Raw genomic sequence first — 26,890 nt, forward strand, 5'->3', positions numbered from 1 at the left:
AAAATCTTGCAATAGAAAGACATGAATCCCACCCTGGAAGGTTAAAATATACCCAGCTGTAATTTTAAAACTTTTAAAATCACACTCATTTCAGATTTTTTTTTCTTCCTGCTATTGATATTAAAAGTAGTGTCCCATTTACAATAGGCTTTTAAAACTTCTTTGCTTTACAACTGCTCTGTGGTAGAGGAAAACATAGTAGCCTAGATTAAACAAATAGGTGGTATCCATGTCTCCACAAACAACTGAAGTACCTCAGGTTAATAAGAAAATTGACTTAAAATAAGTTAGAATAAACTCCATATTAAAAGACTAGTAAAGAAAAAAGAAAAGAAAAAAAACCCCCAAAAAAACCAAAAAAGCAACATTCCGTTGCCTACTCTTGCAAAACCAGACCCTCCAAATTTTCTATAACAGAATATTCACATGGGTAACGTTACTTACCCTCTCACTCTTGAAAGCATCTAGAGCTTCTAGGATATTTATTTTACGAAACTTGGAGTGCTGAGGGTAAGCTTGTGTTTTGTTTTCCCTTGGGTAGTCACTTTGCTCTCTTTCTGTGACTCCAACAAAGCAGAGAGAGAAAAATACATGATATGGAACATACAAGTCTAATAGTCACTATTCACAGTGAGATTTGAAGAAAATTGTAGTGGCCAAACCTGCACATGTTCTTACAATGCCTAAATTTCAAGTTGGCAAACTCCCTGTGAAGGTTAATCTCTAAATGTATTGGCCAAGATTTTGAAACACTGCTATACCTGCTTTTAAATCATACTTGTTCAAGGGTTCAGGAAGGATGTCTCATACAAAGAAAAAGTAATCATCTATTTAGATGTTCTTCCAATCCCTACATGTTCTTTTTCAGACCTTCTCCTACTTTAACAGTGTTTATTTTGTCTGTGCCTAGTTTTTACTCTACATCTGTGGATTTTCAAGTGTGTAATCAGAGATGCAATCATACTGCAGCCTTTGCCTCCACATGGGACTAATAGAAAAGCACTGTAATAACCTTGTTAACTCCTTATGCCTCTGTTAATCTTACCTGAAAGAGGAAGAACATTTTTTATTATTTTCCTTCTTATTCCTCTAATTTTTTATGGCACTGAGCCTTTCCTTTTGTTTTGTTTTATGAATGTATTTATACTTCTGGATCATGGTCATGTTCTCTTTTCAGACCTTATCCTCTCTCAAACTTAGCTGTACATGCTCCTGCTCAGTTGCAAACAAGAAACATCCCCGGGAGATGTTGCAGTAGGGGATTCCAAAAGTCATGTTCTTCACCAGAGTTTCTGCTCTGGATATTGTTATTCGTGTATACTGCTGACTGGTTCAAACAAAATTCTTTCTTTAATATCCTTAATTCACACACTTCATCTTTTTCCCCCCAGCTCCTAATCCTGCTCTCTCTCTTCACTCATCTTCCTTCTTACAATCCTCCTAGGATAATATAACCTGGAAGATTAATTGAAAAATCCCCTCTGTATTGTAAAAATGTCATGTCATCTGCAGCCACACCTTGGCTTGCAATAAACTGTACTACTTCCTTCTCATACTTACTTTTTTTTTTTTTTTTTCTGTTTAAAGCGTGAGATCACCAGCTAAAAAGTCTACTATACCATCTTTGTACAACGTTTGGCTCAGTGGCCCTGCTCTGAACCATCCCACAAGTCCCACACTAACTGATCGTTCAGTGTCTACCTGCTAAGTCCATGGGAATCAACAGACCTATTGACAACACACTAAGAAGAGGAAAGCACTTTACCTTGTGCCTTTAGAATGGAGAGAGGCAATGTCCCAGGTATTACTTTCTTTTCCACCAGTTCCTAAGTTTGCTGGCTTTGAGGCTGCTTTCTTGAAGCTACCTGAGCAGTCACCTTTAACTTCAGCAGGTAGTGACAGATAAAACATGGAAGTGCATTATATTCCTGTTCTCTTTGATCTGTTACCCTAAGACATAACCTCATCTAGTGGCGTTTGATATCACTAACCTCTCCCTGACCTGGGGCTCACATTCTTTCAAAATTCTCATTTAGAAGTCCACTGATTGTGGAGTTTCACATGCTGTGTACTTGGCATCTTCCACTAAGCAAGTACAGCCATCTGTTTGAGTTCGTCATCATACTAGTCAGCCCTTCAAAACACCATAGACAACTTTTTTAACATTAAAATGCAAAGACCTCCACATAGCAGTGAGGAGGAAGAGAGAATAAATTAGGCAATGTTTTTTCAGAATAGGAAAGTCAGCAACCCCCAAATAAGCTATAGATACTACATCTTCATTTGAATGTTGGGATGTTGCTAAGGAGATGGGCAGGAAGAGAATTTGAAAGAGGTATGTGCCTTAAGAAGCAGGGTGAGAGAAGCAGGTTGCCAGCTTCCCATCAGCTAGACTTTGGTTCAGAACTGAGGACAACATCCAAAATACAAGATGTTGCTGTTTATCCCAATCCTCAACTCAATGCATCTGGGATACATTCTGGGAATCCTAAGTAAGACAGACTGAAGATCTGTAACACAATCTCAGTTTTACACATAGAGAAATTAAGACAGAGAGAACTGAAAATTTTACTTTACGTCACCCACCAGATCAGAAGATGTAGCAAAGCCTTGCTTATCCAAATAAATGACCATGTTGAAACAAATCTAAACAGCTGCATTATTAAATACTTGCAGGATTGAGTAGACAGATTGCAGCCATAGAATCGGAGCTGTTCCATCAACAGAGAGTATCTGTTACTAGATTGTGATACTTCTGCTGCGGACAGAAATTAATACCAAAAAGAAAGCAAACAGCAGCTACAATAAAAGCTTTTGAGCATTTCAAACTAATAACTTCCAATGAACACAATTCCTTCAAAATAAAGATGTTTAGAAATAGCAGCCTAGCAGCCCTAAGCATGCTAGCGCCATCACCAGAGAGCTTCATCCTCTGGGGAATTAGTACTCATCTATGCTCCCTGCATTATAATCAGCCAATCTCGTTATGCCTTCCTGCTTCATAATTATAGATCTTATTAACAGAGATGAATTTGATAAAAAACAGGCATTACAAATTGCACAGTTTTAAAAAGAAGAGGGAATAATTTAGGTTTGGATGCCATTGAGAATGTTTCTTCATTTACCCCAATCACCAACACCACTGTTATTGTTAATATCATTAGATGATTTAATGAGCATGTCATTAGTGCAGACGATTTTTGAGCATTTCCAATGTAGAAAAACTCCAGCTAACTAGAAATAATCAGTCAGATTTTAATCTTTTCTAGACAATGCTGACTTCAGTAGAGCTGTAAAAGTTCATATTGGTTGAGTGTCACGCACAATCTAATATCCGACAACTCTTGGATAAATTGGAGCCTTTTCCATAAAAGTTTTCCTTTCTGAAAATTGCTGGTAATAGCAGACTGCAGCTTTCTGTATTCATTATCTAGTCGTTCATGTACTTCGGACAATTTTCATTTATATTGAAAGCTAAATCTAGGGTATTTCATTTTTTCAGTTTAACTACAATAGCCCAAGTGTCTTATAACCTCTCAAAACTATTTCCCTGTAGTGTTTGTCGTTTGTACCTTGCTGGCAGTTCTGATTTTGGCCTTTTTTTTTAAAATGACTTAAAAGAAACGGGGAGAATAGTCACAATCTCTAAACTCTTCATTGAAAGTGTAGTTTAGTTAGAAAGTTTAGATTTAATTAATCACCACCCACCTAGCCTCAAATTCCTTTTCAACTGTTCTGTTTGTGTTAAGCAGGGCAAGCAGGATGTTAATTATGACATGGGGATGCCCAGGTGGCCAGAGCACGTGGCCTGTTAGGTGCCACTCCTGCAATGGCAAACTGAACAGCCCATCCGTGCTCAGAAAGTCCACAGCATTTCCCTGCGATCTGTACCGAGCTGGGAAGTTTAGAAGCGCAATAAGCTCCCAGTGCATGTACAAGACTAGGATGTGATTAGTGTCCAATAGCCGGGTGGGCTGGGGGAACAGAGAACAGTTCATCAGGCCTGTGAGAAGCAGGCCTTGCTCCGCTGGGTTTTGCTATCGTATTTCTCCTTGAAGACAGTGAGAGCTATGACTGTGTCTGTGACCGTACAGTCTCCCTGACCTCCTCAAAGAATTCCACAGCTGAGTCTGTGGGATGGAAACAGATTACTGACATAGTGACAGCCTGCTAAGGAAATGAACTGGTAGAGCTGGGAACTGACCCCAGCTTGTTGGGTCTCACTTTTGAAAAGGAGCATCATACCAAGTCTTTATCCACAGAGAAAGCGAGAACAGGAACTGGGGAGTCTCTTAATGCCAGTTCCGAGTGACTGCCTTTATCGTTCAAGAGTCTTAGCCATACCATGTATAATACTGAGATTACTCTGATACACAGTTCCCATTCTTACATATGATTTACTGGTTATTGGTATGTCGGTACTAAAGGAAGGCAAAGAATAAGGTTATTTACTGGTTACTGGTATTTCGGTACTAAAGGAAGGCAAAGAATAAGAAGCTGTATTTGGTGTAAATGCAAGGTTGCTGTAGCAGGGGAGTTGCAGAGGTGGTCTCTGTGGGAAGAGGTCAGGGGCTGCTCTGTGCTAAATGCCACCCTTCCTAGCTGGCTCAGCACAGATTCACAACAGGTCAAAGTTGCACCTATCAGCAAAGTTGTTCATGGTGCTTCTGTGAAAAGATATTTAAGAAAACACAAAAAATGCTGGATAGGCACAGGAAGAAGGGACACAAAGAGTGAGAAACAGCAGAGGAAACAGCAAGGTCAGAAAAGGAGGAGGAAGAGGTGTTCCATGGTGCTTGAGCAGATAGTACCAGCAGCCTGGGGAAAAGCCCATGTCGGAAAAGATTTTACTGACAGGAACTCCAGCTTGTGGAGAACTCATGCCAGGTCATAGAAAAAGCGGGAGAAGAAAGGAATTTAAGGGTGTTCCTTTAAGAAGGTGACACAGCTGACAGCCCAGCTGAAGTGCCTCTACACCAATGTATGCAGCATGGGCAACAAACAGGAGGAGCTGGAAGCCATCATGGTGCTAGAAAGCTATGGCCTAGCTGCCATCACTGACACTTGGTCAGGTGAATCCATGACTGGAGTGCAGCTATCGATAGTGACAAGCTGTTCAGAAAGGACAGGTGAGGAAGGAGGGGTGGAGGGGTTGCCCTCTACATCACAAAATGGATGGAGTGTGAAGAGCTGTCTCTGAAGAACAGCCACAAGCAGGTTAAAAGCTTATGGGTAAGAATTAGAGACCAAGGCAACAGAACCTTGTGGCTGGTGTCTACTACAGGCTGCCCAATGAAGGGATTCTTACTCCAGCTACAGGAGGCATAGTGCTTGCAGGCTCTCATCCTGCTGGGAGACTTCAACCATCCCAATATATGCTGGAAAAGTAGTACAGCAAGCTGTAGGCCATCCAGAGGACTCCCAGAATGCATTGATGATAACTTCTTAAGCCAGGTAATAGCCCTACCAGAGGGGACACCAGACTGGACCTGATGGTCATCGATGCAAGTGAGCTAATCGATGATGTCATGATTAGAGGCAGCCTGGGCTGCAGTGATCAAACCATGGTGGAGTTCGCAGTCCTGAGGTGTATGGGTCAGACAAAAAGTAAAGTTGGGACCCTGAATTTTAGGAAAGGAAACTTTCAGCTGTTCAAGGAATTAGTCAATAGGACTACCTGGGAAACTGCCCTCGGGGGCAAGGGAGCAGAACAGAGCTGGCAGATCTTTAAGGATGCTTTCCATAAAGCCCAAAAGCTCTCAGTCCTCAGGTGTAAGAAATCAGGAAAGGAAGGCATTTTGCAACCTTTCAGTACTTAAAGTGGGCTTATAAGAAAGATGGGGACAAACATTTTAGTAGGGCCTGCTGCGACAGGACAAGGGGTAATAGTTTTAGACTAAAAGAGGTTAGATTTAGACTAGATATAAGGAAGAAAGTTTTTACAATGAGAGTGGTGAAACACTGGAACAGGTTGCCCAGAGAGGTGGTAGATACCCCATCCCCAGAAATGTTCAAGGTCAGGTTGGACAGGGCTCTGAACAAACTGATCTAGCTGAAGATGTCCCTGCTCACTGCAGGGGGTTGGACTAGGTGACCTTTGATGGTCCCTTCCAACCCAGCCTGTTCTATGAATGGCAAAGAGAAAACGACTGTATACTGACTGTAATACAGACCCCCATTCTCACCTGTCCCCCTCCAGGACAGGGCAGAGGAGTCAGGTGCAAAAGAGTGAAGCTGAGCATGGGAAAAGGGGGAGGAAAAGTGTTGTAATATCTGTCTTTGTTTCTCACTACCCACATCTATTTTAACTGGCAATAAATTAGATTAATTTTCACCAAATCAAGTCTGGTTTGCATGCAATAACTGGTAAGCAATCCTCCTGTCTTTATCTTGACCCATGAGCTTTCTTGTTCTTGCTTTTCCTATTTTCGCCCTCTGTCCCCTGAGGAGGGGGGAGTGAGTAGCTGGGTAGGAGTTTGGTCCTTTGCTACAGTTAACCCACCACAAAACCACACGATTAAATTTCTTTAATCTCAGAAATCAGCAGGCATCTGTTACTTCAGCTCCAGTCATTTCTGCATGTGGCTCTGAAAAGCTTTCATAATAGTTATTGTACCTTAAACTCAAGATTGCTTTGATGAAAGCAGTCTTCTTTAAATAAGACAAAGCATAATTTTCCAGCTATCAACAAGGAGTCCTGCTTCAGTATGCCACAGGTAACTGCTACAGGTTATAGCCAGTAATGTAATTTTGTTCATTTGTGAATACTGTTTCTAATACCAAATAAATCGACCAGTTGATAAATGGAATGAACTTAACCCAGCTTTATGCTGTATAAAAAGAAGAAAATGAAACATTCATTTCTTAAAAGAAGGCACCACAAGAAATAAGCAAATTAAGGAATATTAATATTCAGCTCCACTCTTTTTCTTGTTTACAAAAGCCTGCTAGAAATTTTTTTTAAAAGCAGGTTTCAAATTATAAATGCCAATTTGACAGAATATAATTGATGGAAGAATACATCTATTCACTGGAATTGCTCAGCAGGAAACTTGTTCACCTGTTAGGATCCTGCAGGCTGACAAATTTCTGCTAGATGGCTCCCCTGCTCCAGGGAAGATGAGGAGGACTTCCCTGTCTGAAGCCTGCGAGTTTCAGACTTCCAGGTCACTGAATCAGCAAGCATTCCTTCTGCAATGTCTGGAATGTAGTGCCTTGAAATCATGTAACACAGATACTGTATTGGAAAAATACTAATAATGCCTTACAGACACAAAGGCACTCTAGATGCAAGCTGGCCTTAGACAAAAATGGTGTGTACTGCTTTGACATTTCAGGTTTAAATGGGTTCCTTAACCAGAAGAGTTTTGTTAAGAAAAATGGGAGAATCTGACTTGTGCCTGTATATCAGTGGATCTGGCCATACATCACCTATGCTTTTAACCTCATGCAACTTCAAAAATTCTTGGGAGATACAGCTTTTGTTTTATAATTTCAGTATTTTGCTTTGCTGCATCAGGATTTATCTTTCACTTACTCTGGAAAAGACAGTACAAGAGTATTCTAAAACCATGTTCCATTAAGTTACACTTACGTAACCTCACTAACTTCAGTAGGCATCAAAACTTTGCAAATAGTTCTCCCTCTAATGACACTACAAAATTAAAAGTCATGCTGTTGCCCAGAGTAATTTTAGTTAGATCTAGTAGTTCTGATAATTTTATTAATTTTGATGGACTTTGAGATTCTTTTTTTCTGAGATGCGAGTACAATATGACAATAACTTTGAACCTGTTTTCCCAAGGAAGGAAGACATGCGACTGTACTGCCAGGCCTCTCCTTCCTAAACCTGTGAGTCCATTGAGTATTTAAGACTTCATATACAGTTCTCAGAGACAGTAAATTCCTATACATTTTGCGAAAACTGTTTCCTAGGGATGGATCAAAATCAGTGCTACCACTAAGGAAAAGCCAGCTGCAGTTCAGCCAGTTGGCCAGTCACCATGGATATAATGAACAGGCAATCAGCACACGCTCATTTCAGCAACAGCATATGTTGCCATATTCTCAGCCAAACTGGCAAAAGACATGGGAAGGAGTTGGAAGAAGTACTTGGGATGGGAAGGACTGAAGAATGTGGGAGAAAAAAATAATTTTAAAAACTTAAATTTAAAATAAAATTTAAAGTAATTTAAAAAAATTAGTTCCACTGTTCACAGAACAACTTTGGTATCTTAAAACTATAGGTTTTGCCTTGAATAAAGGAATGCATGAATCTCTTATACAGAAGATGTATATATACTTTAACACAAGTGAATCCCGACTTTTAGTCTGTATTTCTTTAAGTGACAATTTGTTTATAATAAGATGCATTTTACTGGAGGGCAAAGAGCTCATGTTTCATTTGTGAATGGAATGAAAAGCAATTTGTTCTGCTTTAGGAAGGAAATACAAAGTGAGAACTGTTTAAAAGGATTTTCAAACAGGAGAATGAATGGAGTAGGTGATGCATTCTTATTCTGGTAATAACAGAATGGACTAATGGCATCATCAATATGTGTATGTGAACTCAATTAATATGAACTTAATAGAATCACTAGATTTTAGTAAATAAAGCTGGATTGTTTTTCATCTCCCAATGTCTGTTCTTCAGCCTATCTGTCAATTCTAAGACACAGAATGGTCTATTTATAATCAAATAACTTTTGTGAAAAATAGAAGTGTCTAGTATAAATTAGACAGCCAAGATTTTCTTCTGCTACTGCAAAAATTAAAGTATTAAAGTCATGACATTAATTTATACATGCACACACATGTATACCTACACGTATAAAATATGATGTATATTACACTATTTTTTTCTTAGTCGTACTTAGGCTCTTCATAGAAAAAAGAAGCATGGAATCTCAGGCTGAAAAAAACCTTCAGACTAACATGAATATTTAAGGATGAGAACCTTGACAAGATCTGATTTCTAGTTATACAACAATTCCATCAGTAATTGCTGAATATTTAAAGTCTTTTATGTTTGTACGTATTTGAGTCTTCATTTACTGATACTCAGCAAGCATTTTCAGAACCCGCAGTATCAAATGAGCTAATTTGAAATTACTGAATTACTCCTAGAGACTGATGATTTAGTGGAAGCAAAAAACCAGCACTGCCTGATTAAAGCAATACAGTAAAGGGATTACAGTAAGAATCAAAGAATTAACATTTTAGCTCAGTCTTCCACATAAAATCTGGGACAACCTCTACTTTCAAAGATTTGTGTCTTCACGTACAGGTGACTTCAAATGTTGTACGTATGAGTAAAAAGGAAGTACAGGCATCACCAAAGCCCAAAAAGGCTTCATGGTTGAAGTCGGCAGGGACCTCTGGAGGTCATCTGGTCCAACTCCCCTGCTCTAGCAGGACCATCTAAAGCAAGATGCCTTGGACCAGTCCATGTGTCTTTTGACTGTCTCCAAGGAGGGAGATTCCACAATTTCCTTGGCAGCCTGTGGCAGCGCTCAGTCACCCTCACAGTGAAGAAGTGCTTCCTGATGTTCAGAGGGAACCTCCTGTGTTCTAGTTTGTGCCCGTTGCCTCTGGTCCTGTCACTGGGCACCACTGAGGAGAGCCTGGCTCTGTCTTCTTTACGTCCTCCTTTCAGGTATTTAAATACATGGATAAGATCCTCCTTGAGCCTTGTCTTCTCTAGATGAAACAGTCCCAGCTCTCTCAGCCTTTCTTCATAGGAGAGACGCTCCAGTCCCTTAATCATCTTTGTGGCCCTTCACCAGACTCTCTCCAGTACATCCATATACCTCTCTTTTACTGGGGAGCCCAGAACTGGACACAGCATTCCAGGTGTGGCCTCGCCAGTGCCCAGCAGAGGGGAAGCAACGATCACCCCCTTCGACCTGCTGGCAATGTTCCTCTGTATGCAGCCCAGGACACCATCAGCCTTTGTTGCCACAAGGGCACATTGCTGGTTCGTGGTCAACTTGGTACCCACCAGGACCCCATCACATGATATTACATTCATAAAATGTATTTTGTTCCTGTTCAACATATTTTTTTAACACACAGGGTGACTTTGCAACATCAAGGCGGATGTGAGTAAAGTCTTTAATATTACTGCCATGTACAGACAGTGCTAATACAAACACCAGTGTTCAAATCTGTCTGTTGCTTACTCAGTAAAAATAATTTCCTAGTTGAAGCTGCTAGTTGTAGGATATACCTAAGCAAATAAATAAAACCTTGATATTTTTTGAAGCTAACAGAGCTTCAGAGATGGAAGAGCAAAGGACTCTAAGGACTTGTAAAGCCAGACCTTGAGTACATATCTTTGGACTGAAACAAGTTTCTAGTTTAAAACCTGAGAGCAGTTCATAGTCCTTGTATCTCCCTACCATACTGCTGCAGTCCAGAATGAATCTAAACAATAAAACCATGCTGAAACTCTTAGGTTATCACACCGCTGTTGAAGACACGCTGCAAAAATGGCATGGAACTGCTCTATGAAAACAAGTGGATATTTGGCTACTAGACATGGATATTACTGTTATGTAAACATATATGTAAGATTGGGGGGTTAAAAGTTGAATACATGAATTACTGAAGTAATATTTGATACACTGCTCTGAAAAAACTTACATAATTTCTGAAAGAAGTAAAATTCCTTGTTGTAAGGGAATGCTGTAAACACTCTGTCTAGGTTTACTTTTATTGTCTTTTCCCAGTAGAAATGATGCATAATATTTTGAAAGCTTGGGACTATCTTAGAGGAAAATTTTCTGGTTCTGAATAACATTTATACTGTTCTGAGAACAAAAATAATATTTTCAAGCCTTACCTAGTTCCCTTACTCTGCCACAAATGTTTTTTATCTCTGCTACTGGGAAAAGCCAAGCTTTCAGATGCATCTCTAACGGCAATGTATTTTCTCTCTCTCAGTTTAATATACTCATTTTGCTGAAGTGTCTTTAAGCCTCCCATGCATCCTGTGTCAGAGGTTTGGTCTGAACAACATTAACCTCACTCTCTCATTCCTGCAAAGTCCAGCTGTTGTGGTTTAAGCCCAGCCGGTTATTAAGTGCCACGCAGCCACTCGCTCACTCCCTCCTCACCCAAAGGGATGGGGATGAGAATCGGAAAGGAATGTAAAACTCGAGGGTTGAGATAAGAACAATCAAATAATTGAAATAAAATAAAAATGAAAAATCAATAATAATAATAATGACAATAACAGTTAAAATGAAAAGAAGGGAAAGAAGGAGAGGAATGAAATCCAAAGGGAAAGGAAAAAAGAAAACAAGTGAGGCACAATACAATTGCTCACCACCTGCTGACTGGTGCCCAGCCGGTCCCTCAGCAACGATCGGCACAGCCTGGCCAACCCCCCCAGTTTATATACCCAGCATGATGTCCCGTGGTATGGACTACCTCCTTGGCTGCTTCAGGTCAGCTGTCCTGGCTGTGTCCCCTCCCAACTCCTTGTGCCTCTCCAGTCCTCTTGCTGGCAGGGCCCAAGAAACTGAAAAGTCTTTGACTTAGTATAAACATTACCTGGTAACAACTAAAAACATCAGTGTGCTATCAACACTGTTCTCACACCAAAGCCAAAACACAGCACTGCACCAGCTACTAAGAAGAAAATCAACTCCATCCCAGCTGAAATGAGGACACCAGCCCATGAAGACTTCCTATAGAAGTCAATACTATCTCTCACAGCAGTGTATCATCAACAAACAAGTCCAATTCAGTTTTTGCATTTTGTGTACATGGATATACAGGCCAGAATGATCAAACATAGTGCCTTAAATTGGGCACTGAAGTGCTTTATTTTCAGATGTGGCAGAATGGGCACATCCCACTTTTATTGACCTCAAAAGCTAGTTCTGTAACTGCAGGCACCTAAATACAAGCATTTGGCTCTCTGTCTCAAGTGTTTTTCATATGAACAGCACTTGTCTATGCAATGTCCAGCAATGACAGCTGCTTTCCAAATGAAAAGTATACCTAAAAAAATAAAATAAAATTGAGAGCAAGCAGACTACACTTCAAATCAAAACTCTCCTATGCAATTCTTGTGTCCACCCTGAAGCTATGTAATTTGAAACATGGAGTGCTTTCCAGGAGGATGAGGTACTTCTGCTGTAGCCAGTAAAGCAACTCTACGTTGTCACAACAACTGTAAATAGACAAAATAAATCAAATTGACAAAAAGCGCCGTGATAAGAAAGTTCTGCAACAGTACACGAACCATTATGACTATTTCATTTCAATCAAACTGAATTATGCTCAATAAATAAAACATAATGTAATGACCAACAAAAAAAAAGCTCTGTCTCCAAGCTATTTACAGCATAAATGGATTAGATTCTGTGCATAATGGACTAGTAAACGGCAGACCCATATAACTGAGGAAAGAGAATTCCATTTCAAATGCTGAAACAGTATGAAGTTGACAATTGCACAGAGTTATTAGCCAAATGCTAGGCAGTCAGCCAGAAGGCTTCAACAAAAATCGCCTTAAGCAAGTGCAGAAAACAAGGGGAGGAGTTAACGGTATTAAAAAAAAGTAATTAAATTCACTCACAGGATGATACTTGTCACCAGAAAGGCCAGAATGACAGATGATTAAGATCTTGTTAATGGAAAAAAAATCCAAAACCCAAAAGCGAATATAATGTAAGAGGAAGCCAGTGAAATTAGCAGTTTAGTACCAAATAAAAATCTAGAAAACTCCTCCATTAACAGCAAAGGAACAGCCATTTTATTCTGTCAGCCTGTAGTAATTCCCTTTAGAGTTCACTTGGATAATGAGCGATTAATGTCTGCGTGTAAAAAACTAAAACTGTGTCCTAATTGGGTTTGGCTGAGCTAATTGCCTCTGATCAATAAAACTGACACATAGTATGCTTGTCCTTCAAGAATCTCACTCTGGGCCCCATTCCACTTCCCTCAAACCATGCTTCTGACATCCAGGGGAGCAGAAATTGGTCACGTTAATAGAAAATTGGAAGTAATACACAAGAACTTAAATAGAACAGTAAGCGCTGGGGAAATGTGTATCTTATTCGACTAAAACCCCCTTGTGCTTCATGACACATCCCATCCACTCGCAGCAGTTTCCTCGCATTTTTGCAGTCCCTTCTCTGTGAACAACGTTTCTGTTGCTTCACTTACACCAGCACAGAGACACCAGTAGAGCCTCCTAGTGCTGACACAGCAAACAGCAATAAAAGGGGTGTCCCTCCCGGAACACATTCAAAAGATACAGGCTTTGCTAAAGCACTCTCCCTCATCCCGCCGAGTGTAGCTACACTCACACCAGCATTTTCCAGCACTGCAACGACAAGGAGAACACATGACTTCTTCCTCAAATAAACCAGTTATGCTTTATAGCCTAGAGGAACATCTAATCATATGATACAATGCCTACTCCAGCAAAATTACACACACGAACAACAGAAAATAGCAGATGCTTAATACTACTCCAAATATTATTGTACAGCATTCACTCATACTTAATACATCTCTTTTTATTTCCTTGACAACTGTGTCAAGATTAGTTATACAAGCTATGCAGTCTACACAAATGTCTTCTAATTAACAGGCTAAACCTGTCTGAAATAGGCAGCTGCTGTTTGTAAGATCATGGGATCGCCCTCCCAAAGACACAGAAGCATCGCTTCTTTTGAAATCAGTTACTATGAAGTGCATTCCTTCAGACCATTTCAACAGAAGTGACAATGCAAGAGTCGCTGGAAGTAGTGTAAGCTAGTATTCTGCTAGGAGACAGGGACACAAGGCTCTTGTCTCTGCATTTTTTTCTGAAGATCACCTGCATTGTCCATAAAAATTCAAGCAAAACAGTGTAACGCGGATCGCCCCACCCTGCTTAACCAGGAGAAAGGAGCTTATGAAAGCAACACTGTGACTGTCAAATACAAGGTGACCACTGCACATTGAGCTTGATGCCATTCAAACCCGTAGCAGTTTTTAAGGTGTCCTTCGGAGAAGAAATAAGCCATGAACTGTACTTAACACGTGATCAGTATTATTTTGCTCATTTAAGACACATGCACTTCCAGAGAAATGAATACTAGTAGCTCTCTCTCTCTTGTTTTTCTACACACAGCTGTGCCCTCTAGTGGAACCAGCGAATTCATGACATATTTTGTCCTTTTCTCAAAATCGGCACACTTTGAACTACATTCGTAGCTGAAGTTACCATCCTTGCTTTCTTTTAGGAAGCTGTTGTATTAACTTCAAAGAATTTAATTGTACAGAAGTTTCAATATACTGAGAGAATCCCAATTACAACTTTTTAAATAAAGTCCTCAGTTTTGAAGCATCCTTCCTATTAGTTGTTATTGAAAATCCTGTTTTGTGGTCTTTTAAATAATGTCAGAGATAAGGTCAATTCAATTAATTTGGGAAAAGATAAAACGAGCTCAAGTAGTCTGGAGCCATTGCTGATCTATTCCAATGATACTTTCTTAGCAAAAGCACATAAAAAGGACAGAAAACTTCAGTAAGAGTAGAAAATATAGTTTCAGTCCGAACTTTCATTTCCAAGCTCACTGTCAGAGAAACAGCCAGAACACATGATCTTACTGTGCAGTACTACATCTGACTTTCAAGCAGCAGCAGGTTTAACATTTTGTCTTTGGTTGTCTCACTGACAACAGCAGCACCAAAGATGGGAGGGTCTTGGCTGACTATTTAAAAAAAAGGCAAAAAGATAAAAGACTAGGAATAAAGTGAAGGCATAAAAGAGGACAAAGGAAAGACAGCAGGAGCCCATGTCCTGCATTCTATGCAGTTTTCAAGCTCTGCCACCTTGAAACACCTTGAAACTGCCACCTGAGCAGTAACAGCAAAATTATTGTTCCCATCTCTGTGACTGAACACTACCATGACAGAAGATACAGAAAAATACAAAGTCGTCCCACTGAATCTGGGTAGGTTTCAGGACAGGAGAGGAACAGCAGCCACATTGAGACAGTCACTCCTTTCAGGACCAGTTTTCCCACTACATCCAGCCAGGTATAACTACACGCTTCCCCTGGAAATGTCTGTCCCCAGGTATGTGTTCCTGTCTCTTTCCCAATATCAGATTCAGCAATGAGGATCCTGCAGAAGGGATCTGTTTAACTTCCTAACTCTGCTAAGACACCAGTTCCCCCCACCCCCAATTTTTCCCTACAGATCAGAAAGGTAGCAATTTATCACGTCTACAATCATCAGATACTATCTAAGAAAAGTGGGAGATGAGGACCAGGGAATTTCATCATTATTTATCTCTACCATTGTAGCGTGCCCTCCCTCCAAAGTCTCTTTCATAGAAACAGTAAAACTGAAGTAACATGCTTTGATTATCTTGTACTCCAGTCAAGTCTCGTTTACAACACTTACCTGGGCTTATTAATTCCAACTCCATTCTATTTTTTTAATCATTATCTTAGTGCAGGGTACTATACATACAAACTTGCAGTTTATACTAAACCAATCTTCAAATTTTCCACGGAAAAATATTGAATACAGATTTATAAATATCTTTCATGCTGTCAGAAAGGTGGTCCATTAAAACGTTAACATTTAAACCAGCTTTTTTAATTTATATTAACCTGGAATATTAAGTTGCATAGCTGTTCTTGTATGAACCAAATTAAGAATATTTTTACTTGTGGGACAGAAATTATTCTTCCAGTTCTCACTAGGACTGGCAATGATTACTGTCCATATCTTCTTGTGCTAGATTCCAGGAGAAGAAAATAAAAATGATTTAAAAAAATCCTCAAACCAACTTGCTTTATTAAGATAAAAGGATATTCTCTAGTCATATAACTTCAGAGCTTTGTGTCAGCTGCAGAGACTTTGTTACATTTCTAAAAAAACAAGTTAGTAGTACAGGTAAGAGCAGAAATTAACTCTTACTAGGAAGCTATAAAGGTTAATTTGGAGAAGGGAGCTCTTAGAAGCTGCTAGAAATAGTAATAGGCCTCAGTATAGGTGAGACTATGACAGACGATTCTTATGATGTAATGCTCAAATTTGGTTTCCGCTTATGTCACATGATCCTGCTGAAGCTTTGGGCACATTAAACTCTTCAGTAGGTACCAACCTTTCTTATCAGCATGCAATGCAATTTCTGCAAGAAATGCTGTATCAGACCTTAATACACATCTTCATTTTAGCGTTTATCAATTAAAAGTAGTAGAGCTTTAGAATTAAAGTTTATTTTGGCTATTTCTAACAACATTTAAGCTTTATATCACTATAGAGCTAGCTAGGAAAATAAACTACGTATAGAGTCCAAGAGCTATAACGTCCACTAGTCAACTTCTAATCATATTCTACAAATCTTTTAACCTAAAAAATTATGGAATTTGCAATCAAAAATCTGAAAATAAAGAGAGACTGTTAAATCATGCTGTTGGTTTAACCGTAAGCCGTCCCTCCCGTATTTTAATTCTCCCCACCTACCCCACTGTATGTGTGATAATAATGTCACAAGATTAAAGCAAGAACTCTGTCATTTGACACAAGTTGTTTCTAGGGAGCTCCATTGATCAACAATTAGTAAACGTCTCCTGCCTTGTGTCAGAGCCCTGAGGGTACTTAACGGCCCTCACCAACTTCACCTGTGGCTTCCAGCCACATCCTCTAATCACAGGTCCAGGAAGTCCTCCCAAGCTTAGATCTTCAGTCTCTGTTTGAACTTTGTTGTAGGGGTGCTGGTCTCCAGCAGTGACCTCACCTGGCACCTTAAACCATTTAAAATTGCATGCAATTTTTTGATGTGAGAAATGGAACTTGGATTCAAATTCATGACATGTATTTCTGAAAAAGAAGCAGAGGAGCTGGTATTTGGTTCTGACTCAGAAAATCTGAACTTTGTTCCCATCTTGAACTGAATGGATGTTGTGTGTTATTTTGTACCACCTGCATTATTTTGAAAGACATTGAAAACTTGTCCAAGAATGACATTTTTACTATTTAATGACAGCAGAATTCAGTTTCACTGGACTTTGGCATGTCTTCTAAGCTATACCTAAAATAGCACTTCCACTTCAAGCATTCAAAAATTACATGAAGGCCAAACCAGCTTCCACCAGCAAGACTGAGGAGAAGATGACAAAACTAATTCCACAAACTTGAGAAATTTTGAAGGGCTGAGATTTTTTTTTTACTATTTCTAGTCAGTTTAGAAATGTCATATTGGAGCCTACAAGTGCACTCAGAATCAGAGATCAAGCCATAGAGCAGACAGACATCTAAACAAACTAAGTTTCACACCAGAACAACAGAGGGGGGAAGTATTTAATCCTGTCTTTCACTGCAGAGCTTAATGGGGATGAGCCTAGTCTCTTTGCAGTATCACTCCCCCAGAGCAGTCTTAACGTAATGTCAGCCTAAACTGGCATCACTAAAGCTTAGGAAAAGGTGGAATCATGCAAAGGTAGGACTAGGGGTGACTTTGGTCTGCTTAAGTTCTTACGAAATGTAACCTAACTTAAGCCTCCAAGGGCTGCTGATCTAGAACAGTAAAGAAATCTTCATTTACCACTTCGGTTATCCAGTCAAATACATCTCTCTGCTTTTTACTTTAAATATTTATTGCTACCAACTTATATCACTGTTCTCTACAGACATGCAAAGCATAGAAAGCTTATGCTTTTGTTGTAGAGACCAGTTTAGCCACTTACAGGATACTCGCACAAGATTTTACCTGTGTTAATACTTGAGAAGCAGAAGAACTAGGAAGGCTCAAATTCAGGTCATAATTACTATCAAATAACCAGCCGTGAACTACTTAATTACTAAATGAGAACAGGTGCTTGATATTAAAAAGTTATTTAGCATTAACTTTATCTCTAGAAAACTTGATCCAAAGGCTCTGACAGAATTTTAGGTGGTACTGTTTTGAATTAACACCTGAAGGATATGTTCCTGTCTCAAAAGTTTGTCTTGCTGCCTGAAAAAGTAATAATTTACATTGGATCAAGCAGATGAACAGTTGCCTGTTTGCTAAATTAATTGCTATTGTACATTAATATTAATTAATTAGTTTAAATACTTAACTTATGTAGGGGCTCTGAATTAAGCCATGTAATTCGCCTTCAGTGATGAAATGCTGTAGCTCTGTACTTTCTGGACAAACTAGGGAATGTCCAGGTCAGACCAACAAGAAGTCTGAAAAGTGACTACAAGGAAAAAAATAAGGAACTGGGCTTAGTCTAGAAACAAAAAGGATCAAACTAAAAATGTGAGCTGATAACTTAAGCTTGAAGAATCTCCTTCATTTTAAGTTCCAAAAAACTAGTTAAACAAAACTCTGCATAGTCTATTTATAATTCACCACAGCCCTTGAGCACAGCATGTGCTCTTAGAAGTCTCTTCCATGCCTGTACTTCTAGGATTACTGTGACTATTAACACCACCTCAACGCGTTTCTTTTCCCAAATTCTACACAGAGATGGCAATCAAAGTGTACAAGACAGCAGTCTTTGAACGGTTTCTTTTTAACTGCAAAGGAAGCAATGGAGTCTAAAAGTGTTTACTCACTGTGAATTATTAGTCACTGCTGACAAAAACATTCACAAGAAAATTGTAAATATGTAACACAGAAGAAAATCATATGTCTTCTCAAAGGAAAGGTGAAGATTAAAGGTTAAAACCCCTGCCTTGTTTTCTAAAGACTTCAATTCCCATAACATATATATTACCTAAGGCCAGATTGCACAGCTTTTGTCAGCATTCGTAATGCATACCTGTGAATACATCAGAAGAAAATTGTTGATTCAAGTCCTTCGAAGCCCTCTTAGTCTGAAGAGCTAACTGCTCAGGGAAGTGGAAGGTGCCTACTTTCAGATGTTTCTAGGCCAAGCAAGAGAAAAGTACTGTCAAAATGTCATATGTTCTTTTACAGAACTTCATATGCAGTCTACCATGAAAACAGTATTTGTGACCTCAAGACAAGGTGAGATACATCCATTTCAATGCTTAGAAAGATCAACCTAATTATTTTTAATTTTTTTTAGCAAGCATTTAGCTTTTAACTTGTAATAAGGCCAAAGAGCAATACTGGTTTTCAATGAGCCACATCAGAAACAACCTATAGGTCCCATATTCTTCTAAAAAGCACACAAGCAGAGAGTGAATGTGGTTATGGTGTCAATTTTTCAGTTGATTCAATGGACCTCATACCACTCTTGAGTATACTTCTGCAATATTGAATGACATATACCCCAGCTCCCCTCTACATACATTCTCCTTGTACCAAATAATTTCAGTGTGCACCACTTTTTTAAAAAAATAAATAAATAAACCAAAGCTGATTTGGTTAACAAATAAAATGTTTTGACTTTGAAATTTCAGCAGCTTTATGTAAAAATCAAAGTCTCAATGAGATGCAAAGTTAAAATTTCCCAGATTCATCTAAATCCTAGGTCCACATTCCTCAAGTACTAACTGAAAACACACAGGGTAGGAGTCTCCCTGTGACTGTAAACAGTCATCCAGTTGTTCTGCTGTAAACAACTTAAACTGTCTCAAGATTAACTGAGTGATTTGTAAGTTATTATTTGAACAGATAGTACCTAGAAGCTTCATTAAAACTTTTAACTGCATTATTGACTACTGGTAATAACTAACAGTCATTATTGGGTTGCTGGGGGTTTTTTTCATTCTTTTCAATAGTCATTAATATCTATAAAAGCCTGGCAGTCTCCAAAGAAAACAGTGGGCCACACAAACACAGTTCAACTATGCGCTTTGCAAGGACTTTTGAGACGTTATCATCTATCCTTTACTCCAAGAACTGAGCAATGTGAGATCCAGTGGTTTTGCTTTCCAAACTTTGCAGATACTGCTGCAAAGCCCGACTCCCTGAGCTCACTCCCATGCTACTACTGCTGACGCCAAACCCTGAAGGCGAGGGCCCCAACCTGCCAAGGAGCTCACTGCGCTCTTTAAAAAGCCTTTAGCTACAACTGAAGGGATTCAAGTGCTTCTCAATATCTACCCTCGATACCTCCTGGGCTTTAAAGGCCGTTCTACCCGGCGTTACTGGCGCATCGAGAACCCAAACCGAGAGACCGATCTCCCCTCGGCGGGAGTGTGAGGGAACTCGCACCGCCCGCCCCGCCCCCAGCCCCCCCACCGGAAGGGAGGGGGCGGGCCTTCCGCTGGGCGCGAGGCGGGGGCTGGGCGCCGCAGGCCCGCCCCGCCCGCCGCTGAGGGGAGGCGGGAGCCGGGAGCCGGGCGCCCCGCTGCTGCCGGGAGGGCTGCGACGATGCTGGAGACGCTGCGGGAGCGGCTGCTGAGCGTTCAGCAGGACCTCACCGCCGGGTGGGTGGTGCCCCCGGGCTGGCCTTGTGCGGCTGGGGGGGAAGCGGGGTCCGCAGCCGGGCGGGGAGGGGGAAGCAGGTGACCGGGGGCTGGGTGAGGGCGGGGACTGGCCCGGCGGGCGGGAGAGGAGGCGATTGCGCAGGCGGGACCCCCAGCCGCGGCACTTCCCTCTCACCGCGGCTGCCCCGGCGCCTGGAGCGCGGCCCGGGGGTCTCATCCGCCCACCCTTCCAGCCCCGGTTGAGCGGCTCATGGCGGCGGGCCAGCCCTGGCCGCGGTGCGGCGGCCCGGGGAGGCGGGGGGTGCCTGGCGCCCGGGAGGCAGCTGCGGGCCGGGGGAAGAAAGAGGCTGCTGTGCCGAGCCAGTGAGGGAGATATGAATCGGGTCAATTAACGCTCTTGAATGTTTTATGAAGTAACTGACCTTCAAGGTTTTATGGACTCACGTAATCGCTTAAAGAGCACCGCCGCACTCCGGCGTATGAAAAGCTGTTCTTCCCTTGGGCGAAAACACTTGGCGGGGGGGGGGGGAGGGAGGCGCACAGCCCTTTGCTTGCATTAAAAGACGGAAAGATATTCTTCCTACGTTGCCTCACAAGGTTTTTATTAGATGGGCCCGGTATCTGTGCTATTTTAAGTTCAGGCAGGTGGTCCAGACGAGCGTTACTGAAGCCTGGATGGCTGGAGCACAAGGTCATGCCTGTGCTGCAAAACTGTCAGCTCATAACGCCCCGCAGGAGAGTATCGTGCTGTAGTCAGTTACTTTAAAAAACTGCATGGGCTTTGGAAATGTTGAGGCTGCCTTATAATACCCCTACAGTAAATATTTATGTATAGTGATGGATGTTTGTGTACTCTAAAAAGCTAAAATAAATAGTTTATAATGACTTATTTGCATCACTATATGATGATCCACAGAAATTGATAGAATAAGCTACCAATCAACCAGATAAATTGCTTATACATTGTCTGTCTTATATTAGCAAACAGTAATTAAATGTTACAATGTCTTAAGAATACAGCCAAAGGCATTGCTTTATTGAAGTCTTTGTGTTTCGCTGTTACTTTTAGAATTCTCTCAGAGTTTGATGCCTCAGTACAAGGGAAGGTTCTTTTCCAAAAGGTGTTTTTTACATGATGAAAGAGGACAACAGAAAAGTCATAACATGCTCTGGATCTGATGATCATTTAACTCTGTATCTCCATGTATTGCTGCAGTGGAGTTAATATGTTTCTATGTAGTCTCTAATCTGTCTCCTTTCTTGTATTGCAATGTTTTGTTCTGTTTTGAGAACAGTCTCTGATTTCATCATTTCTGTCGTTGTGTTTTAGCAGTTCCATTAATGGGCCCTTCTTGGAGTGTCCTGTCTTTAAGTGTTGTTTTCATCTGTGTCATCTTTGTTGCCATTGGGAACCTGTATCTCAGACCATAGTAGCAGAGGCTGTGGAGAGCATCAGGGCTTTTCCTGTACTGTCCCCATGTGTTCAGGCCAGAACATGACTTGTCCTGCTTGGTCCCTTTCCCTTCCTAAACAATCCAACCTCAATGCCATAGCGTTCTGGATTACTCTTGTTTCCTACCCCACCAAACTGGTAATAGAAGTAGTTTTATGCTGTTAAGACTTTAGCTCAAAGTGGTCAAAACCCAAAGAAAATATTTCTGGTGTCAATAAAGTGGCCAACTTGTTAACTACATGTTAATTTCCACACAAAGTGGAACAGCTGGATTTCTTGAAACATAGGAAGGGAGAAACTTTTCCAGGGCTTCTAAGAAAATCATATCACTTCCAAAGGAATAAAGAAATGTTTATGTACAGCTAAAAATGATTAAATCTGGGGTTGTGTGGTCTAAAGAAAAAACAGGTTAGGGTTATTAGCCATTTCTATGTACAAAGAAATGAGCTCCTCTTTGCTCTGCTGTGTCTGCTGTCTACTTCTGTGTATCCTCTGAGTGAGGTATCTGAATTTTGACCCATTTACCTGCAAGCAATCGTTTCTAGGAGGAGAGGAAGAAAAAAAAAAAACCAACAAAACCCAAAACCAACAACAGAACAGTGAGCTGTGCTTGTCTGTGCTCAGGCAGTGATTTGTGTACTCCTGCCAGCTTGAGTGATGTGGCTTGCACTACCTCTACTTTGTACAGAGAACACTGCTGAAAGGAAGTTGATACTGTGTAGTCTAATGAAAAATCCTTCAACCTTTACTTCTGACTGCCTAGCAGATATTCTCTTAAGAGAACTGGTAGTTGTGACCCAGCAATTCCTTCTATCCCTGTATGCAGAGGAGCACTGCTATTACAGGCTGGGGTGCGTACTGGGGAACATGACAGGGGAGAAAGGCAAAATTGCAGTGCTTTCTGCAACAGTGTTGTTCTTCATCAGTGTGCTGAGGTTGTTGCTACATGGCTTGACTATAACAAACAGCTCTATAACAGGGAATGGAAATCTGCCTTAGCGTGTCTTTCCTCAAACTTAACCACCTGTTTTGCTGTAGAGCTTTGAGGTTTCTTCTTTGAGTTCCTGGAAATTGCTTCCAGGGCGAGCCAAATAACTCACGCAGTCTTGACCACCACCAGCCTGAATTTTTGTATACTGGGGTGTTTCTCAGACACTGGGTCACTCAGGATTGTGTATCTCTGTGTCATGTGTGGAGGATTTTGGCACTCATAGCTTGTTTCCATCTTGCTTGTGTCTGTGTCCCTTGTTTCTTCGTAACCCTTGCTGTCCTGGACAGCTGGAACTCCAGAGGGCATAGAGGCTGAGGACAGAATAGCTGGAGGTTTTGGTTCTCACTCTACGGTGCCAGCTTGACTGGTGTATGTGGGTTGTTGGTTGGGGGTTTTTTTGGCTGGTTGGTTTGGTTTTAGTTTCTTAGGAGCAAGATACCAGTCAGTTTGAAATTGGCCATAGGTGAAACAAGCCTCAGATATGCTCAGTAGCAGTGCATTGTGTTGATGCTGCTGGAGATTCTGATAGCTGGCAGAAGAAAAGTTGTGCTCGTGCTAGTTTTGTATTGGCAGACTTATGACAAGTGGGTACACGTGTCTGTGTGACTGTCATGCTTTTCCTTGGCGCATAGGTCATCTTCTAAAGGGTGTTCTTCAGGACTGGATTTGTTATTTCTATGCAGATCTTTAATACCTGTCTGGTAAGGAAACAGTGTTGAGAGCTGAATGACTTGCATATATAGCTTCCATTAAACTTTTTATACCAAATTGCCTGATCCACTTGTAGAAAAATCTCATAATTTATAAGCAGTGTCAGTAGAAATCATTTCATATGACAGTCTCCATAAAATTAGGGGAAATTTAATTTAGCTGAAACAAGATTAACTACAATAGACTGGAATTAACACAAGTGTTCAAACAAGTTGTTCTCTGTTTTTGGTGTTGGAAATGTCTGATGGTTTTGTGGTTTTATTTGTAGGTTGAAGACTTTGGGTGACAAATCAAGAGAAGCAAAAAAAAGCAGGCAGAGGTACTTCTGAATCTCTTAATGTATAGCATTGATCTAGGATGCTCTTGTTAAAGCAAAATTTAACATGGCTCATATATAGGTGCCAGTTACAACAGTGTTTGTATATAATTTTACAGTCTTACTTTGACAAAAGAAAAGTTTTACTCCTAATATTGGGGGAAATACTTTGTTTAATAAACCTTCATTGATAGGCCTAAATAATTTCTGATGGCCATCAATCAATTTATAAGTGAGTATTTAAATTATGTGAATAGTCAACATTATTGTAGTACTTAATAGAAGATTCAGGTTGCAGTACACTGAAATGTAATTGTTTACAATCTGTGATTCTCATGTAGTAAAACTAGTTCAGTTTTTTTAGTGTAAGAACAGAAATATAAACATTTTTATTGTGGAAAATACATGTATAATGGAGTACTTCAGTTATCTGTTTCAAGAAGATTTAAACATTGTCGTGTGGTTTTTTTATCTTTTGCATTTTAGTATATTCATTCTTTCAACCTGTGTAAACTGTAGGGAGACTACTTAATGTCTTTAAGTGGTGTCTGTGAATGTGGCTTCTTCAAATAAGCTCAGATATGCTATAGTGTGAAGCATGTTCTTACTAAAACACAGCACGTAGGCACAAATTAGTTTTAAAACAATCCCTGGACAAAAAGTAAGGCATCTGAAATAAACTGTATTAAGTTCTGAAGCTTGATGTTTTGGTTGTAAAGGTTTTTTTAGCAGAAGACTGGTTGCATTGACAAGACACAGAAACTAAACTAAGAAAGGGTGAAGGTTTGGCTGAAACTGTTTTAGGCATCTCCCTTCTCTGTATGTTTCCAGTCCGTAATGGTTTGGTTCAGATGGTGTACTGTAAATATCCATCACTTTTTGAGCAAAGCACTGGGTGAACCAATTGAATCACTACAAATAGGGGAATGCTGGGGTTACTTTTTTGCTGGTGAAGTTCTGGGACAAATGTATCTTAGCTTGGTTGTGAGGATGGCTGAGAGCTTGTGGGTGAGGAGCAGAGAAGCTGGTAAGGGTAGCATTGTGATGGGAGTTTGTTCCTGATCATCTGATCAGGGAGTGAATGATGTCTTCTCTAAACAACTTGAGGAATTCTCAATCATTTGTCATGGTTTAACCCTGGCTAGTGACAAAGCCCCACGCAGCCACTCGCTCGTTGCCCCCACAGAGGGATGAGGGAGAGGACTGGAAGAGTTAAAGTGAGAAAATCCATGGGTTGAGGTAAAGACAGTTTAATAGGCAAAGCAAGGGCCATGCACACAAGCAAAGCCAAACAAGGAATTAATTCACTACTTCCCACTGGCAGACAGGCATTCAGCCATCTTCAGGAAAGGAGGGCTCCATCATGTGTAACACTTACTTGGGAAGACAAATGCAATAATGCTGAATGTCCCTTCCTTCTCCTTCCCCCAGCATATATATACACAGCATGATGTCATATGGTATGGAACATCTCTTTGGCTAGTTTGGATTTGGCTGTGTTCCCTCCCAATTTGCCATGCCCCTCCACCTCCAACCTTCTTGCTATCAGGGCCTGAGAAACTGAAAAGTCCCTGACTTACTATGAACGTTACCTAGCAACAACTGAAAAATATCAGTATGTTATCAGTGTTGTTCTCACACCAAATCCAAACCATGTTCTCACACCAGCTACTAAGAAGAGACTTAACTGTATCCCAGCTGAAACCAGGACAACTGGTGTTGGGGGGGTCTTTAACTTCCTTGTCATCTGGTGAAAAGACAACACAACAGGATGCAGTCAACAGGAGTTCTGGAGGGTGTCAGGGATGACTTCTTGATACCCTCTTCATAACTTCTTTGGCATGCAGGAATACCCTTAGGAAAGCCAGAGCTCACCTAGAATTGACATTTACAAGAGATGTCAAGGATGTGAAGAGGTTATAACCCTCCGTTAGTAATAAAAGGCTGAACAAAGAAAACATGGGTTTGCTGGTGAATGGGGTAGATGATTTAGTGACAGCAAATGTAGATGCTGAGATATCAAATGCCATTGTTGCTTCAGTCCTCACAAACAAGGTCTCTCAGTCCTCTGTGCTTAGTGAAAGGGTTCAAGGAAGAGATTACCTAGTAGTGGGTGAAGATCAATTTGGGGAGCTCAACCCATAAAAGCCATAGGATTATATGGACCAGGAAGTACTTAATGAAGTTAAAGAGACACAAATCCTCAGTCCTTCGCTGAGAAAAAATATCCCTAGCCACACAGACTGGGGCTGACTGGCCAGCTGGGAAGCAGCTTTGCTGAAAAGACCCTGGGGCTCTTGGCGGACAGGAAGCTGCATGCGAGCCAGCAATGTGCCTGGCAGCAGGAAGGCCAGCGGCTTTCTGAGCTGTATGGACAGGACCGCAGGCAGTAGGATTGAGGGAGGTGGTTAGCCCCTGTGCTCAGCACTCCTTACACCACATCTAGTTGCTGTGTCCGGTTTGGGCCCCCAGTGTGAGAAAAGCATTGGTAACCTGGAACAAGTTTAGTGGAGGGGCCACCAAGATGGTTGGGACTGGAAATGTCTGCATATGAGGAAAGGCTAAGACTGGGGCTTGTTCAGCCTGGAGAATAGATGACTTTGGAGAGACCTAATGGCAGCCTGTCATTACCAATGAAGAGGTTATCAAGGAGGTGGCAACACAGAAGGTGATGGACATGAGAGATGTTCAGACAGGAAAAGGCAACAAGGAAAAGCTTTTTCCTCATGGGGACAGTCAAGCAGTGGAACAGGTTGTTCACAGGGCCTGTGAAGTTTCTGCCCTCAGAGGTTTTCAAGTTGCAGCTGGACAAACCAGCTGAGCAGGCTGGTCTGATCCCATACCTGGTCCTGCTTTGAACAGAAAGTTGTTCTACAGACTGCCTGAGGTCCCTACCCACCTCACTGATTCTATCACTTTTCACTTGCTTTAAAGAAAAAAGGTTATATTTGTGGCATTTGTTGTTTGTTTTTTTTCATTCAGATTGTTTGGATGACAGTGCAGAAAAGTCTATTCTGGAAATCTTCCAAGAGATGAATCTTGGATGACATTGAAATCTTCCTGTAAT

At 40.8% G+C, this 26,890-nt stretch overlaps 1 protein-coding gene and 2 long non-coding RNA genes across 5 annotated transcripts in view; 1 reads left to right on the plus strand and 2 right to left on the minus strand.

Moving 5' to 3' along the window:
- The window catches only part of LOC114014665 (uncharacterized), a 97,801-nt gene extending 77,666 nt beyond the window's left edge, over positions 1-20,135 (minus strand). For both annotated transcript variants that reach the window (XR_008731521.1, XR_008731522.1), the window contains exons 1-2: positions 20,036-20,135; positions 18,774-18,879 (exon numbers count right to left, since the gene is read on the minus strand). This is a non-coding gene — a long non-coding RNA (uncharacterized LOC114014665). The remainder of the gene's footprint in view (positions 1-18,773; positions 18,880-20,035) is intronic.
- LOC129735695 (uncharacterized) lies at positions 11,794-17,985 on the minus strand. Its single transcript, XR_008731523.1, has 2 exons — positions 15,627-17,985; positions 11,794-12,181 (listed from the first exon to the last, which is right to left on the minus strand). It is a non-coding gene; the product is annotated as an uncharacterized LOC129735695 (long non-coding RNA).
- A 54-nt stretch (positions 20,136-20,189) lies between the features above and the next one.
- The window catches only part of DTNBP1 (dystrobrevin binding protein 1), a 72,536-nt gene continuing 65,835 nt past the window's right edge, over positions 20,190-26,890 (plus strand). The window contains exons 1-2 of one of the 2 annotated variants that reach the window (XM_055704457.1): positions 20,190-20,352; positions 23,776-23,826. In XM_055704457.1, the coding sequence (XP_055560432.1) occupies positions 20,297-20,352; positions 23,776-23,826 (107 nt within the window). In that variant the 5' untranslated portion in view covers positions 20,190-20,296. The remainder of the gene's footprint in view (positions 20,353-23,775; positions 23,827-26,890) is intronic. The other variant, XM_055704456.1, reaches the window with a different exon arrangement.

Source organism: Falco cherrug, chromosome 3 (genome assembly GCF_023634085.1).
Source record: "Falco cherrug isolate bFalChe1 chromosome 3, bFalChe1.pri, whole genome shotgun sequence".
Classification (NCBI taxonomy): Eukaryota; Metazoa; Chordata; class Aves; order Falconiformes; family Falconidae; genus Falco; species Falco cherrug.